The 17618-nt window shown below is 44.2% G+C and overlaps 1 protein-coding gene across 4 annotated transcripts in view; it reads right to left on the bottom strand.

Annotated features, from left to right (window-relative positions):
* Nucleotides 1–17194, bottom strand: part of AFF2 (ALF transcription elongation factor 2) — a 497989-nt gene extending 480795 nt beyond the window's left edge. For all 4 annotated transcript variants that reach the window (XM_071213173.1, XM_071213175.1, XM_071213176.1 and 1 more), the window contains exon 1: nt 17137–17194. In XM_071213173.1, the coding sequence (XP_071069274.1) occupies nt 17137–17183 (47 nt within the window). In that variant the 5' untranslated portion in view covers nt 17184–17194. The remainder of the gene's footprint in view (nt 1–17136) is intronic.
* Nucleotides 17195–17618: the final 424 nt, after the last annotated feature.

The raw sequence follows: 17618 nt of genomic DNA, 5'->3' as shown, positions 1-17618 counted from the left end.
GATATTTCTAGAATTTAAATTGGATTAATGTGATTCGATTTGAACATTATTTTCTGACAATTTCAAGTCTTGAGATTCATGGCCCGTGGCCTCTACTGCAGCTTTTCTCCTAAGGGATTTTTCAAGCATCACAAAAACTCGGTGTGAAACCACCTGCAAGGTCATCTAGTTCAACGTTTATCTAATGCTGGAATCCCTCTGCAACATTCCTGATAAGGGGAATCTAGGCTTTGCTGAGACCCAAGACATACATACTCATCTACCTTGAACTCTACAAGGTAACCTACCCTCTCTTGCCGATGAGCCACTGCAAACACAGCAGACCTTTGCCCAATTAAATACGATAAACTTCTCCCCACAAAGGCTGTCATCTGTCACCCACATTGCTAGACAAGGTGGCCCTCTAGAAGAAAACAGCTGGCTCTGTTTGGTCTGATCAGCAAAATCCATACTCCCGTGCCATGACCAGACCAAGCCAAAATGGAACCTACAGTTGCCTTAAAAGCCTTAAATCATGCACATATACATACTATTTCCCCAAATCAAGGGGAGTCTTTAGTCTTCACTCTAAGCTAAATATTTACAAAAACGCATTTGGTGACAAAACACTAATCATCTTAGGATACCCCATTAATAGCTGTGACATGCTGTGGGGCAAACTCTTTTTTAATTTAGAGTCTCTGTCAAAAGGAACTCATACTATACAGTTGAATTCGGGGATGTGTAATAATTCACTGATAGTGCAGTATAGGAAATGATTTGTTGACTACCCACTGAAGAGTTTCAGTAGTCAAGAATATAGTGCTGTGTCATAGTGGCTAGAATTATTTTATTCCAGTTCACCCCCGTGCAACAGGTAGAAATAATGAGTAACATATACTGAAAAAAAAATTCAAGGCCATGTTGGGTCAGCCTAGGCTCCCCATAGCCACGAAGGAGGCTAGACACCCCAGGCCATGCGTTTCAAGAGATGGTTGATGACTCAAGCCCTCTCAGAATAGTGACTTTGCAAATAGACTGCTGTGGCTCCAACCAATCAATCCCTTCTCCCATGCTGATCTCCTTCACGCACATCTCAGTATGAATCAGAGCACAGTGGTACAGAAGGCTGGACTGGGAGGACCAGGAAAGCAGCATCTGTCTTGGTCATCTTAAAGAGCGGCATGGGAAGTGGATGTGGCTCAAGTGATTGGGCTCCCATCTACCATATGGGAGGTCCAGGATTTGATTCCTAGGCGTCCTGGTGAAGGCAAGCTGGCCCACAGGGCAAGCTGGCCCATACAGAGTGCTGGCTCACGGAGAGAGCTGGCACAGCAAGATGACACAACATAAAGAGTCACGGAGGAGAGACAATAAGAGACACAGCAGACTAGGGAGCTGAGGTGGCACAAGAGATCAAGTACCTTTGTCCCACTCCAGAAGGTCCCACCATCGGTTCCTGGAGCCGACTAAAGAGAAGACAAGCAGACACAGAAGAATGCACAGTGAATGGACAGAGAGAGAGCAGGCAATGTGGGGGGGGGGGGAGGAAAAAAGAAAGGAAGGAAAGAAAGAGGAGGGAGGGAGGGAGGGAGGGAGGAAGGAAGGAAGGAAGGAAGGAAGGAAGGAAGGGTGGCATGTTACCTGCCCAAGGTTATATATGAAGAGCCTTCCATTTGCAGGGACTGATCAAACTGTTTAACTTAAAGGAGAATGAGAGTTGGACAAAGGTTGATCATTTATGCCACGTCACCATAATAACCCTGTAGTAGATACCCGAAGTATCTTTGATGGATAAATGAATGAATGCACATTTCTCCTGTTCAGGAGACACAACACTTAGGGTTGCACTTATCACAAAGCCAGGGGTTTAGCCATTGATTTCTCATGCAGGCTGCAAGGAGAGCCTGGCAATTCAAGGAGGCAGGGTCCGGGGGAAACGGTGGTTCTTGGACCCAGCCTCCACCTTGCAGGGGAAGCGACAATTGCAGCCAGAAGAGTGTCTTTTCAGCATGCCAACATCATGGTTTGCTCAAAAGTGGCCCATGTGGAGCAGCATCTGGAGATTCGTCTCTGAGCAGCAGTATTCCAAAGCAGGATTCAAATCCTGGCTCTGAAATGACCTACCTATGTGATCTTGAGCTAGTGACTTAGCCTCTCTGGGCCTCAATTTCCCTGGCTTAAAAAATGGAAATGGTAAACCTGTCTACCTCACAAGGTCACTGGAAGGCTTGATACCACGTGCATGCTAGCCTGGTGACTATGAAGGAGATGGCCAGTTTCCAGGAGGCACCAGGATTCAACATGCATTAATGATGCCTTTTGGAAAACATCCTGTTAGTCTTTTGATCCTTTGGGGTCCCTGTACTGTGGCAGTTAAAGAAGAGGCTATCCAGAGGTGAAGGCCTCAGTAAAGGGCTATTGAGGATCTACTTTCCAACCAAGCTTCTCCTGAGGAAATGTGTATGGGGGGGGGGGGTGGGTGTGGAGAATGTGGAGAAGACTGCCTAGCCCTGCTCCATCTTTAAAACAGTCTTCTGGGCACAACCACTTCCCAGTAGCCTTGAAATTATGTTCTGGGGTAGAGATGGGGATGTGCCGTTGCTCTGAGAAGAGAGAATATGATGGGAAGGGGTGTCATGAATTGGAAGGGTTATATATATTCTGTGTGGCCCCCTAGGGCAGAATTGCAACCACTGGCTGGAAGTTCTAGAGAAGCCTTCCCACATGCAATGGAAAATATGAGCTGCCTTGAGAGGAACATTCCCTTTCCTCTTTACGATCACACATTTCATGAGAATTGAGCCGTATCTGCATTTATCACTTTGCCTGCACACCACTAAAATTAGTTCACCTTGATTCGTGAAACTTGACCATATTTCTTTTCATAACTTTACAGCTGTTATGATTTTCATCTTTCAGTTTTTAAATGGGAGATTATCATTATGATAAAAACCGTGGTGCCCAGAGAGCCTTATTTCTCTTGTCCATATGTAATAAAAGGATGCAAAGTAGCAGCCATGATGCTAAGAAGGCGTGACCATCCATTGTCTGTTTACGGAACTTGGGTCTTACTATTTGACACTAGAAATATAAACAAGTGTGGCTTAACTTGCCAAAGCAAAACAGCTAGGATTTCAAATGTCTTTCCATTTAGCTGAAAATTAAGGTCTGATAATGTGACAATTTAAATTCCAGATGCCTGGAATGGATGGGTCATAAATCTACAGTAGCCACAACATTTCTGTACCTGAAATTTGGAATGCCTTGGAACAGCTTGCAAAAGATGTTAAAGGCTGCTGTCCCCTGCATATGTTATTTCCTCTTCTTCCTAGTGACGAAAACAGAGGATTTTGTTGACTACTCTTTTAAAATAAACTCATGAAAGAGAAAATTTGCTTATTTTTCCTTAACAGGAGTCTGATTTGGTTCTATCTCCTCAGTCACTCAGTGTAAGCTGCCTCATTCACTACAACTTTTCAACATGCTCTCATCAAACACACAAGCAGTCTTCTGGAGAAATTAGTGAAATGGCTCCCAGAAAGCAGTGCTAGGGTTTCCCCCCTTTTCAGAACACTGCAGTAAGTATGCTGGATCAGTAATAAAGAGCCAAAAGAAAAAATCTGAAAATTTGCCAGATATGAGGATGTTCCAGACACTGATAGACCTACCCAAGGAAGCAAGTAAAACTGTAAAAACAGTAACTAAGCTGTTTATGGGAATAACTGTCAGGAATATAAAAGAGGAGGGAAGATGATGAAGAAGGAGGGCTGCATAGTTAGAAGTACCATCCAACTCTACCTGAGCTCCGCGCAGGCTGAGAAAGGTGCCCAGAATCCCAGGGGAGCCAGTAGCAGTGAATGGAGCATCAGTACAGACCCTAGTTCAAAGGGAGACTTTTTGCCATCCCCAACCACCACCTGTAAGAGGCAGTATTATTTCCAAAAGTATTTCTTTTGAGAATAAAGTCACATCAGAACTGAGTTCATGGAAGCCCAGGTGCTAGAGGGCGTCTGCACCAACATGGATTCACGAAATGTGTATTTCACGACCCTCCACCCACCCCCTCCCACACATTCAAGAATGTAAGGTCCAAATTCACAATTGGGATGGTGGATAAACACCTGGAAAAAAATGCCCCTAATGTTTCTATTGCACTTTTTCTTTTCTGTCTCTGAAGATCCAGCTTTTCATTCCTGGTATTGACACTTCTGTGGGATTCTGGTTGTTGCTGTTATTAAATGGACATGTGTCTATCGAATTATAAAAGTCACTTGAACCACAAGAACTCGCAGCATTTCTGCAAAATCAAAAGGGCATGTTCATTCGATATGTCTTCCCCCTTTCTCATTCCTATGAACGACAATGAGCAATGAATTCCTGAAAGCTCAATGAAGATTTATGAGTAGGCCCTCTTCCCAACTTCTGCCCCTGAAGCTGGGTGGAGGCAACTTAACTAAAACATCTCTAAGCAATGCCATGAGCCATGAAGTTTCTGACTTGCATATCATCTATGATACTCCTGGGGAGAAGGCCCTGCCTAAAAAACCCCAGGCCCAGCACCCCATAAGATTCTCATTACAGACAGGAATGTGCCAGGCCAGATGCACTGAGGGTTGTCAAGTGTGCAAACTGCTTCCCCCCACACACATACTCATAAATTTTGCAAAATATATTACTTTTCCTTGAATTTTTATGATTATGTTCAATTTAAGGAAACTTTCCCCATACTTCATCATTTACCTTCATTGTTAGGAGTCATTTGATGTCCAAGAGGTTCTATGAACTTGCTCTGGACCTTTTTTTATATATATTTTAAAAATATAAACTCATATATTGCCAGACAGTCATGAATTGAAAACACACCTTCCCCCTTCCAGGTTTTTCTAGCAATTGCAGGCTGAATAGATTTCAAAGTTTCCCAGTTGGGCAGACACCTTTTCCATCTTTAATTAAGGCCATGAACTTAATGGAAGAGAGAAATAATGGTGATCAGAGTGCCAAAGTTTGCTAGGTATTGGCCCTGAAATTGCATTTTGCATGACATGGTAAGACTCAGAGAGATGGATCTCCCTTGGTACAGCCATGATAGATATCAGGAAAGGATTCCTCCACCCCAAGGTCAAGGATGAGGGCAGGAGTGGAGATGGTGGACTAGAGAGGGCACCAAAGCAAAGATCGGTGGTTTCCCACATTTGAATGTTTTTAGTGAATTTTAGTGGCTGTCATGTAATTTTACTAAATTTATTTGAGAAGAATATGTACCCCGGGTTTGAAAACACACTTAACCAATCTCAAAAACTGAATTTTTTGGCTAACAGCATATTAAGAGTAGCAATGTAGTTAAACCCTTTCGTGCCTGCCCCACAGTAGATGCAATTGTTCTCAATACTGCTCCCAAACCAGAATGTTCCTTACAAATCCTGGAAACCCAGAGGCAGGAAAAGGGCTGTATGACCTGGTCTCATCTAATGAGATATGAAACAGGAGATGTCAAGATCCCACTCCACCAAACAAGCATTTCAGAATAAACTCCAAAGTCATATGTAATCCTTTACCAAATCAGATTACAAGAAGCAGACAAAATCACTTTATTCGATGTGCCATTTATCCTGGGTGACTAATGCATTATTTGTATGAAGTTAAAATTGAGCTTTGAGAAACTACGAAATAAATCAAATGCCCTACTTTGTGTAATTTTAACAGACAGATCCCATTTGGATTCTACTATGCATAGCTATTGGTTAAAATCATTGACCAGCATCCTTATAAATTAATCAACCGAGGTCATGCTGGCTTGGCTGTCATCATTTGCTACTAATCTACATTTAAAATTCACTTTAACTTTCCAAGCCTTCTGAACTAGGTTTATCAAATTCCTATTTTTTGCTCAAGATATACAACTAACTGCAATTGTTTACAACAGCCTGTAGCGTAGAAGGCTGCCACTGGTGTCATTTTTCAATGGCATTAGAGTGTGCATTGGCATTTCATTGTAATCGCTGGGTAAGACGTTAATCAGACTCCAAGATAATGATCTTCATCATTCTCAAAGGGAAGTTTCACTGCTCGCAGCCTGAACACATGTTGAAATTTACACTGTTAAGAAACTTAAAAACCAATTGGTCAAAATACCTAATTGTAAAAAAAGGAATACAGATCATTTAAAATAGTTAAGTTAAAAAAAAGAGAAAGATTCATCATGGCTCTTGGGTTTCTCCTGGATCTTTAATCTTCAGATACGTTTTTTTAAAATTTCTGATTATGAGACCTAATGTATTAAAGGCTCATAAGTACTTATTGTCTCTCTTCTTAGTACGTACCTTAACATCTGGTTAATTTAATGAACTGGGTGTTTTATCTCCACTAAAATGTCCTAGAATCCTTCATTTCATTTTCCTTTCTATCTGTGTTCCTGATCTGCATCTTGTGGCCTTTAATTGTGCATTGTGAGAAGCAATAAAATAACATTTAGTTGTTTTTCAACATTATTTTTAATATCTTCTAATTGCCCATCAAACTCCATTACCAGTAATGACAGTTTGTGGTGGACAGGCTTTGGAACCAGGAGACCTGAGTTTGAATTGGGCCTGTGCAGCTTACTAATTGTGTGAATGTGGTCTTCCACTTTCCAGTCTGTAAAATGGAGATAAAACCAGCTCTCGTTTAGGGTTGTTGTTCAACAAGGCAATGTGTGTGATGCACATAACCTAATGCTTATCAAATGCTCGCTCCTTTACCCAGACTATCAAACCACCTTATGGCATTCTTAAAAATCAACGCATGTGGAAACTTTTATGCACATCCTTGGGATGAAATAGTAATAAGAATCCTCCAGAGGCAAAAATAGAAAATGTGTCCAGTTTAAAAATGTATGTTAGGAAATCCCAAATCCTAGGTTAAACTCCTCCAAAGCAGGAACTATTTTTTCTTAAAGCATCTGACTCAGTGGAGACAAGGATATAAAAGTGTGGAGAAAAATATTCATCCGATGCTGAAGGCATGTTCTCCCACACCCATCTTTGGTAGATGAAAGCCTCGATCCAGTGATGGTAACAAGTTAAGACATTTTTTTCCAAAACCTGCAGAGCTACCCTGGCAACCATGTTGTAGATGATAAATGCAGGTATACCTTGTGAAGATGACATCCTATATGTAAAACTCTAAAGTGATAAATCAGATAAATTATGCCTGTTTGGCAGCTATTACTTGGTTTCACAAAGAATTCACCACAGGATCCCTGGTAAGAAAGATACAGATCTAGAACATTTAATTTACAAACTTTTAATAAGCATTCTTTTTCAGGAAAATATCCATTCAAGGAAAGGCAACGCACCTACCTGTACCTACCTGAAGGACCACTGTGACTTTAACTCTTCCCTTAGACTCATCCTTGTACCTCTCAGCTAGCTCTTGGCAAATTTGATAACACAAAGCACGAACCAGGTTATCATATAACAATTCATTTCATTATTCAACAAAAAATGTCTGAGTACTTACTGTGTGCCAGGCCCTGCTCTAAGCATGGGGGATACGGCTGTGAATAAAATCCACACAAATCTCTGCCCTCATAGACAGCACATCCTCCTTAAGTTTGAAATAAGTCAAAGTTTACAGATCGACGCACCTGCCTCCCAAGCACAGGATCTGGTGCTTCCACCAGAAAAAGTGTGGAATTGCATGTCTCTTGATGGAGGAGCCATCTGGTCGGGGACACTTCATATTTGGTGATGAACTTAAACCTAACGCTTGTTTGGAAATACCAATGATGCGTGACAAAGGTCTAATAAACCCAGTCTGTTACAAGGCCCCCAGTGCATGTGGGGTTGGCCACTACCAGACCATCTGTCTGAGGGGTACCATCATGGGTTAGTAGTGTAGCTAAGGATTCCCATTGATTCTAGCTCTGCGTGACCATGGAAAAGTTGCTGTACCCCTCTGTCCCAGTTTCCTGCTCTGTAAAATAGGGAATCGGTCAATACAAATCAGAGCCCCTCATACAGGAAATGTGTCTTCCCACCTCGACTGACTATTTTGAAGACCTAGCACAGTGCCTGAATGAATACACAAATGAATAATGATGCTGCCTCTAAATAGGCTACATCAGATTCTACTTTGGGCCAGGCACTAGGGATACAGAAATAATAGGCACATTCTCATCCCTTAAAACAACTCAGGTGTGTGGAAGAGACCAAGAAGCAAGAAAGAGAAAAAACAAGACATCATGATCAGGCTCAAGAAGTAGGGGAACACAGAGGGACATCTAACCCAACTGGACACAAGGGTGTGTGCTTACAGAGAACATGGTGGGATTGCAGCTAAAGGCTCACCAGAGGTAGTGCAAGATTAGTAGGATGAGACAGCCAGACAAAGCGTTATTTGGTGGCCATAAAACTGATCATGAACACAGATGTAAACATGAAATGAGACTGGTACCTGAGCCTAGTTCAAATTTCAGGAAAAAAAGAAACGAAGCAGGTTAAGTATCAGTACACACTTTCCAAACAAAAATGTGAATTTTTTTTTAAAAGAGAAAGAACAAAAGAAAGAATGCATCTTCACCCATGTCAAGAGCCACAGTGATGCACACTTCTTTTAAAAATACATCGTCGGCCAGCAATTGTGCCAGTTTGCAAGTGTTTGTTTCAACTGTTTTAGGAAAACAAATTTTCATTTGATATTTCTTTGAAGAATGTCTGCATAAATATTTCCGCAGCTCAGACATTCAAATCACTTGTCCAGGGTTTTGTGGCTGTCCCTCAGCAAATGGTGGTCGGTGTTAATGAGAATGCTCCATTCGGTCATGGAGCAAAACATGGCTTTAACAATTATCCCATGAATGTGAGCTACTGTCAAAGCAGATAGCTCAGGGTGCAAAATAAACTGTTGAATGTTGAATGCTGGGTGCTCCTGATCCTCTAAACAAGTCAAATGCTTGCTTTCCACTTCCCTCTGGAATGTGCTAACAGAACTGCAAGAGAGCCACAGACATTGACAAGAATGGCTTTGCCTACTCTAGCTCACATTCTATCTCCCACCCTGAATTCCCATTGTACTTACAGTCCTTGTGTCACACCATTTCCCCTGGAAGGCCAGAGGTCATCCTTGACATTTGTGCTCCCCCTCAAAGCCCACTAGCCAAACGCTAAGCAGGGAGTAAATGCACGAGAAAATGAGTTCTGGCTAAAGTCGACAAACACTGAACTGGTAAATCTGGGCACAAGTGTTCCAGACTCAGCTTTGTTGTTTCTTGACAGCACATCTCTGGACAAGGCACTTCGCCATCTTGAGCCTCGATCTCTTCATCTGTACCACGAGGGGTTGGATCAGGTGACCCAGCCTTAAAACACTAGGTTCTAGGAATTGGTTAATGTCTACACCCCAGAGCCAAGAATTTTGCCAGCAAATTAAAAATGGCTAATTGATGAAACCACTCCATGCTTCCATGGCACTTCATCGGAAACATCCATCATGCTTGAATTTAATTTAGTTACTGTGGGTGTGCCGACCTGGCTTGAAAACAATCAGTGCCTTTAGAAAATTAACTTATTATTTTTAAAAATTAGTTGACTGACTGACTCCTGGAGGGGGAGATAAAGCCTTACTGATGGCATTTTTCATTGTTCAACAGGTAGCTATAGGTCAGTGTGTATATACTGCCACTATCTGAAGGTTAAACTGATCTCATGACATTCCTTCTGCCTGGTTGGTTTGATCAAACCCTACTGTAGAACTCAAGTATCAAGAAGACCCCAGACTCCTAGAAAATGTCTTCTTCCAATGATTAACACTGAGATTACCATTTCAGCAACACCACGGGTAGAATATTTAATATTTTTTGTTAATATAAAAAATAAACCATTTCAGTGTTACTTCCAGGGGATATTTTGCCTACAAAACACGCAATTCTCACTTCTGCCATATGGTTTAATAAAAGTCGCAGTGTGAATCAGTCTCCACTATCAGTTTTCACTGAAGAAGGTAGAACAATGCAGAGAAATATTATTTTGAGAGCTAACAAAATAAACCATTCTTCATAGGATGGAAGTAATGTGTTATTTCTTTTCTTTTTTCCCCAAGGAAAAGAGCACAGAAAGATCATCATTAGATCAGTGATTCTGAGTTTGCAATGGAAACAAAAGCTGTTTCCTTTGCTTATTTCCCGATTTCTGCTCTTAAAGATTTCATATACCAGCTCATGCCTATTGAAGAACCAAACCAAAGATTCCTTTAAATCACTCGCTGAATTTCTTTTTCAAATGAAGCAAAATGCACAGGTATATTAAAAAAAAATAGCATCCCATAAACGAAGCAATCCATAATCAAAATTAGAGTCTACCTGTAGTGCTTTTGTCAGCCCTGCTTAAATCATGCCATTTTATTTAAGCTCTCAGATAATTTGTCTCAGCTCAGTAAGTAGGTAGATGTTAGCAGCTAAGGTCATCGAAAAGATTTACTTTAAAACAAATTCAACAATTCAGAGTATCACCCTTTCCACGGTATAAAGTGTGCCTTGCTTTGAAGATGCATATAAAATTTCATTAAAGTGTAACATAAAAGTTTTACATTAGAGGAACCCAGTGCTGGACCTTTGTTTAACAGTCATGATAATTTATGGTATGGATCTGCTACAGTTAAGTAGAAAAATAGCCTTCTCATGATGAAATACAAGTCATAAAGGCTGAAACTCAAGGAAAGCTAGAGGATTCCCAAGCCTCCCACCATTCAACCCTCCTTCAGAGTTCTGTCACACATTCTTCTTTAACATTCTCTGTACAGATTGAGACAGAATTCCAGCCCATAAACTCCTGTTGACTTTTTCAGTCCTACAGATATCTTAGAATTTATAGGAATACCTTTTAATATCACACCATTAGTATGGGCCCTAATGTTGTCTTTTTCCTGTCAAGCCTCTTTTTGATAACTATTGTTTTATCTCATATTTTCTGCAAAAGAAATGAGACTAAGAGACCTGAAAACAATTAAAAACAACTAAAGCACCATCAAACAAGCAGCATACCAGTATTATCGTCAGAATGTCCTAAGCAACTACCTTTGAAAGATACATGTGGGAAGCGGATGTGGCTCAACTGATAGAGCTTCAGCCTACCATGTGGGAGGACCTGGGTTTGATCCCTGGGGCCTCCTGGTGAAAAAGAAGAGAAAGCATGCCCGCATGGCAAGTCAGTGTCCTCATGAGTGCCCACGTGTCTGTATTGTGAGCCAGTGCCCCACGCAAGTGAGTCACACAGTAAGATGACAACGCATCAAAAGAGAGACAAGGGGAGAGTCAAGGTGAAGCATAGCAGAAACCAGGAACTGAGGTGGAGCAATTGACAGGGATCCTCTCTCCCCATCAGAAGTCTCCAGGATCAAATATCAATCGACAGATGTTTATTGATCACCTATGATTGGCAAGGTGTTGTGCTAGATGATGCAAAAGGCTGATACGCCACTCCCTAGGAAGCAATGTGGCTATTTCAACATAATTACTTAATGCAACAGTGGTGATGTAGTAAAAAGAGCAATAAACACAAAATCCTAAGGATATTCACTTACTGTGTAAACTTAGGCAAGTCACTTAGCCTCTCTGAACTTAAGTTTTCTGATCTACCAAACAGTGCTAATAATGCCAGTCCTGACAAACCCCCCGGGTGTTTGTGCGGATCATATAATAGGTGGGGTGAACAGCAAAGCTTTGGAAAGAAATATCATCTAACCTCCCACCACCAGCTGTGCCTGGTCTTCTTCCTGTTCAAGTATCAGATCTTCAAAATGAGGGGACATAAAATTTAAGTGGGCAGTTTTCAAGGACTTGAATTTAGTCTCTTTTATATATCTTTCTCAATTCATCCAGTTTCATTAAAGGGGTATCCATAAAAGAAGCATTAATAGACTGCATCAGTGAGAACAATGTTGTCCTTTTAATTAAAAGAAAAAACAGAGTTCCACGCTGGTCAATTACATGGCAATTACACAGATATTTTTTTACACAAGTATGACATACCCAGTGCAATTCATTTCTTTCTGTGAGAGCGAAATACTTGGCCCTTTAAGGTAATAAAAAAAAAAAAAATAGGCAATGAGGTTTTGTGGGAAAGCACCTGGCCTGGAAATTGGGAGATGCGAAACTTCTGGCCTGGATCTACTCCTAACAGGCTCTGTGAACTTAGGTAAGTCACACAGACTCCCTAGGGCTAAGGGTCCGCATCTGTAAAATGGGACTTAACACGTGCACTTTCGATCTCACAATGATCAAATGGGATGACATATGGGAAAAACATGATGCACGCTGGAAAGGTGCAGATAAAACATCAGGTATTGAGGATACAGGCTCCGGAGTCAGCTCTGTCTAGGCTGAACCCCAAATTCATTCTGATGAGCAACTGTGTGGTTCTGTTACTTCTGTAAAATCAAGATCATAACAGTTCCTATCTCATAAAGGTGTCTGAAGAATTCAGATTGAGTACTTAAAGCATTTAGCTCATAGCCTGGGGCACAGAATACTCAAATAATAGTAGAAACACACACAAAGTACAATAGGTTTCTCTAAATTGTGGCCTTGAGTGCTTTAATCAGCAATACACTGCATTCCATTTATCATTAAACAGAAGTTTTGAAAACCTCTTGCTCTTTATCCCACAACAATCAGAAAAAGACAAAATTAAAACTGAAAAAATGTAGTCACTGTACCAATTGTTTTGTCTATTTGACAGTCTAATCAAGTATATGCCGGTTTCCCTCTCAGAGGCATGACCTGCAGCTACCAACTTTTAGGGCTACAGCTTCCAGATTATTCCAAAAGTGGCCATTTCATTGAACTTTTACGTTTTTGCCATGATGTTAAATATGTGTAAATTTTGCAGGCAAGAAATAGTCTTAGCTAAGAATGATAAGCATGGAATAAAGGTTCAGCACATTAAAGCCATTTCTATTCAACACTAATTAGCATGTTTAAATACAATATAATTTTTATCCATTTACAAAATGCTTAAATGCTTGGAATCTCACTTATGTCTATAATGACAGATTCATTTTGGAGGCAGTCATTTTCAATCTTGATTTGTATATTTTAAAATTGTTAAATGCTTGACTGAACCATTAGCAAAACAATTCTCATGTATTCATTAAACTGATTTCTAACATGAGATTCTTTTCTTCCTCCTCCAATAGAGGCATCTTTTAAGATTTACTGAGATAGATTTTATTCTATCGGGGGGGGGGGGGGGAGGTTGGGAGGGTGTGGAGGAGACCTTATCACTAGATCATTTCCCTGCCTTAAATTAAGTCTCTTTTTCCCATCTACTCCCTTACGAAACGCAACCCAAAATGTTTTGCTGAAGGAATGCTCAAACACACTGGATGATGCATATGGTATTAGCAAAGAAAATGGTCCATGGGCTGCCTTTCTTTTCGTGGACAGCCAAAGCAGTGGGGGAAAAAGAGATCAATGGGTGGGGCTGGAGAACAAGAAATCTTGGGCACCAGTGGGCCACCGTCAAAACAGAATTTCTTTCCCCCATCCCTTTCCCCAACCCACGCAGTCCTAGTGTCCCCAGGATGGCCAAGGTTGTGTTCTCGCTTTGTTCCATACCTTCCCATCCATAAAGAGTCCTGGTCTCCTCTCCAGGAGGCCTCGGAAGACCTGGAAGGCAGAGCAGGTCGGGGGCCAGGCTGTGGCAGTGACTGGGCCATGCCCGGCAGGAGCGGAAACAGCTCGCTTTTGTCTGGAGAGCAGGGCACTCCCCCCACCACACACACAAGGCCCAGGAAAACTAGGGAAAGTGCGGGCTGCTGGGGCAAGCCCCTGAGGCTGCCTTCACCCACTGGAGGAAGAGAAGCCTGGCCCGCACATGGCCCCGGCTCAGCCTTGACAGAGCCACGCGGACCTTTGAACTTTCTATTTATATAACAGTTTAGTGAGTGTCAGCCTCTTCCTGTATAACTGCCCGTTTGCAAGCTCTCCTCTAATTAGGCTGCTTCGGAGACATCACGTAGAAACTACAAACAACTGATGCCGTCCTCCGCAGCAAGAGGGCTGAGAGGTCTGCCACTGTCACCATGGCGGAACTGCAATCTTCAGGAGGCCTTTGAACGCCGGGATTCTGCTATCACAGTGGTTTTCTTTGCATCATTTATGTGTACGAATTTGCAGCTTTCTGTATTGTCTTTCTCACTTCATTTTTCAGTAATAAAAATACAAATCCTCACAAAGAGCCTTAGCCTGCCACAAAGCAATGCCCAATTAATATTGGTGTACACAGCCTATGGAACTGAAAAGCTGTATACACATAGTGGGACCTCTGAGTTTACCCCCACCCCCACTTCCTGGCAAACAAGTCCAAATCTAGCCACATGATCTCCAGAGTTCATGTACAGGTGAGCACTGCTCATCCATTCAGGATTCTTAAAGAACTGGAGCTCTGGCCATTTAATTGAGGCCAGAGCAAGACCCATTAAGATATTCCTGCAGTTTGTGAGATCCAGGCATGCATTCCACCATGCACGTGAGCACCCTCACACACACTCTGCACATACCTGTGGACTGCAGTGCCTTTTATACCCCATCCTCTCCATTTGCAGTCGTCCTAACAAATGTGCGCGTAACAATGGGCACCCACGTTTTGTTGACAGGAGTCAAGTGTTTGTAAATAACACCTGTGTCTGTAAAGTCTGCATTCTTGATAGCTAAGGAAATGATTTTGTTTTGAAGCTGTCTGGTTCCATGTATTATTAGCTACCTAGGGCTGCAGTCTGAGACTGCTCAGGACATTCTGCTCCACAAGCGAATGTCAAGAATAGGTCCAATGTAGATGAACATCTGAACTTTGCTGCTGCTTGTCCTCCTGGGAAGGAGGTGGGGATGCCATCACTCTAAACAACTCCTCCCAAGGAGGGGAAATAAACAGGCAATGAACATGTGGCCCACACACTGGGGGTATCCAAAGAGAGTTTGTAAAGGTACAGATTTCCACTCAACCCAGTGTCTACCTCTACATAAAGTTCATCGGATAACGTAACATTCATGCTCCTTTCCTCTGTGGGGGTGTACAAAACAGAGAAGCACGGCTGCCTTCCACATGTTTATAAACACAGATGCATAAGGAAGCCTGCCCATCTCAACCAAAGAGTAAGAAGAAGAAATCATCCTGGGACACGTGCACAGAGGGACATGGCAGACTTCTTTATGCAGACACTAATTCGTCTGTATTTCACATAATATCCACGCCGTGTCCTGGTCCACATGCTTCTTAACTGACTAAGGCTCAGTTAAGCATCTGGAGGAAAAGAGGTTTTGCATTTTTCTTAATGAAAGAAAAAGGGGCCCCCAAAAAAGGATTTGGGCGTGTGCATCTTTGTGGTAAAAATAATTGGAACCTAAAAGAATCTGCACCCTTTAAATATGCAGCTACACGTGCCTAAGATTAAACTGAAATTTAAATAATAAACACGTTTTTGAAAACCTACTGCCTCATATTTGTTTAACATTTGCACGACACCCACGAAATCAGTTATAACAGTGTCTATTAAATTAATGATGTTACCCACAACTATATTAGGCAAATTGTATGCAAATAGTAATGCTGTAGTTATCATTCCTCTACAAAATAAATTAGGGAAGCAGCGGAGTAAAGGCTGTGTAAGGAGCATAATATTTAATTGAACCGTAATTTTATTGCGATTGCTACTTTTAAATAACAAGAGCGTGGTTCTTTTGGGGGGGGGGGGAAGGTAAGGTAATGTTTTCCTGCGGAGTCGATAAAACCCTGCATGGGATCAAAAATGCCTTACAGATCAATATTGATACAGGGTAATTTGCGGTTTCAAGGATTTACCGAGGATTGCTGTAAAATAAAATCTATTTAAGTTCTGATTATCTTGGCTTTGCCTCTAAAGAAGTCCTGATTGGCCTAATGAAGCTATTGGCTGAGCATATGACCCTTTTTCAAAATAGGAAATTGCCTAAAATATCAGATCAACAAGGGAAATCCTTATAAAAATATACAGCGTTCATGGTCAACGGCCGCTAGTAGTTCAACACTGTAAAAGATTTCGCACCGTGGGTAGGTTTTGCGAACTACATTTTAAAAGGTAATGACCAAGGGTGCAATTCTAAGTCGCCACCACCGCGCCCTCCCCCCATCGAATTCCTTAGGCTGCGGGGGAAAAAATCGCTCCGTGGAAACGTTCTGACGAAGAAACAGTTATAACGTTGGGAGGGGAAGGTGAAGTCCTTGAAAACTTGATAGATCTGTATCTCGGTCTTTATGCACGCGCGCGCGCGAGCATCGCGCTGAGACTAACAACTTTCCGGATCCCTCGTCCCCTCTGCACCATCTTTCAACAACAACGACGAAAATGTAATGGAACTCGCCTTAGAGACAAGTTTACGGGCTTTTTGCGAGTGCCGACTGCACCTCCGAATCCAAGCTGGGCGCCGGTTACCCAAACCACCCAGCCACCAATGAAATGCGCCTTGAGGTAGCACCCGCCGACTTCGGGGGCCAACTTCGCAAATCCGGCTCCCGAGAGCCCCACGCCTGGGGGACTGCCCGGAAGCGGGGGCCCCAGCCCACCCCAGCCCACCCCGAGAGCAGTGGCCCCCGAAGCCGCCGCTCCGCGCCCGGGCGCAGGGCACTCGGGCTGAGCCTGGGAAGGGAAGGCGTGTGCGCCGCGCCGGGATGGAGGTGGCGCGGGTGGCGTGCGCGGCGGATGGCGGGGAAGCAGACGGCCACCGGCCGCACCTTCCCGCGGCCTCGGCACCCGTGCGCGGCGGGCACCTGGAAAGTTGAGGCGGTGCGGGCGGGCAGCATCCGCTGCGTGAAGAGGCCGGCTCGGCGAGCGGGTGGGGAAGGAAAGCCCGGGAGAGGGCGGCACGCGAGGCCATTCGGGCTAAACGCAACTCTTCGGACTTGGAGGGGCCAGCGACGCTTTCGGGACCCGCATCCCAACCTCTCGGCGCGCCTCCCCGGCCCCGGCCCCCAACCCGGGTGTCCCTGCGGCCAGGACCAGGGGAGGCTTCGAGCGAGGGGGAGGGCGTCCGGGGCGCCCCCCACCACAGCCCCGGCTCCTCTTAACAAAGGCGAAAAGCCCAAGGGCCAGCGAGGGGACCCGCTCTTCGAAGGACAAGTCAAAACGAGAAAAAGCCAAACCTACCACTGCTGCTCCAAGTCCCAGTCCCGGAAAAAGTCGAATAGATCCATAGCGGCCAGGCGGCGGCGGTGGCGGCGGGCGGCCGTCCCTGCTCGCTGCGGGGCAGCGCGACTCTCGGCGCGGCGGCTCGCAGCTCTCCGCGGCCCGGCTCTCCGGCCCTCCCGCCCGGCTAAAAGTGCGCGGCCCTCATCGGCGGCGCGGACGCGGGGCGCCGGGGCTGCGTGGGGCTGCGCTCCCGGGCGGCGGCGGCGGCGGACCGGAGCTGGAGAGCGCCTGGCCGCGCGCTCGGGTCCGCTCGCTCCGCGGCTGCCCGCGCTCCCGGCGCCCCGACGCTGCGGCGGCAGGCGCTGCGGGCTCGGGCCGGCCGGGCCGCCCGCCTGGCGGGCTGCGGGCGGGCGGCGACGCGGCGGCGGCGTGGGCGGCCGGGGCAGCGGCAGCGGCGCGGCGCGGCAGCCGGGGCGGCAGCGGCGGCGGCGGCGGCGGCG

The sequence above is a fragment of the Dasypus novemcinctus genome, chromosome X, assembly GCF_030445035.2.
Source record: "Dasypus novemcinctus isolate mDasNov1 chromosome X, mDasNov1.1.hap2, whole genome shotgun sequence".
In the NCBI taxonomy this organism is placed as follows: domain Eukaryota; kingdom Metazoa; phylum Chordata; class Mammalia; order Cingulata; family Dasypodidae; genus Dasypus; species Dasypus novemcinctus.
Note: the sequence above shows the minus strand (reverse complement) of the source record. Positions and strands in the feature narration are given on the sequence as shown.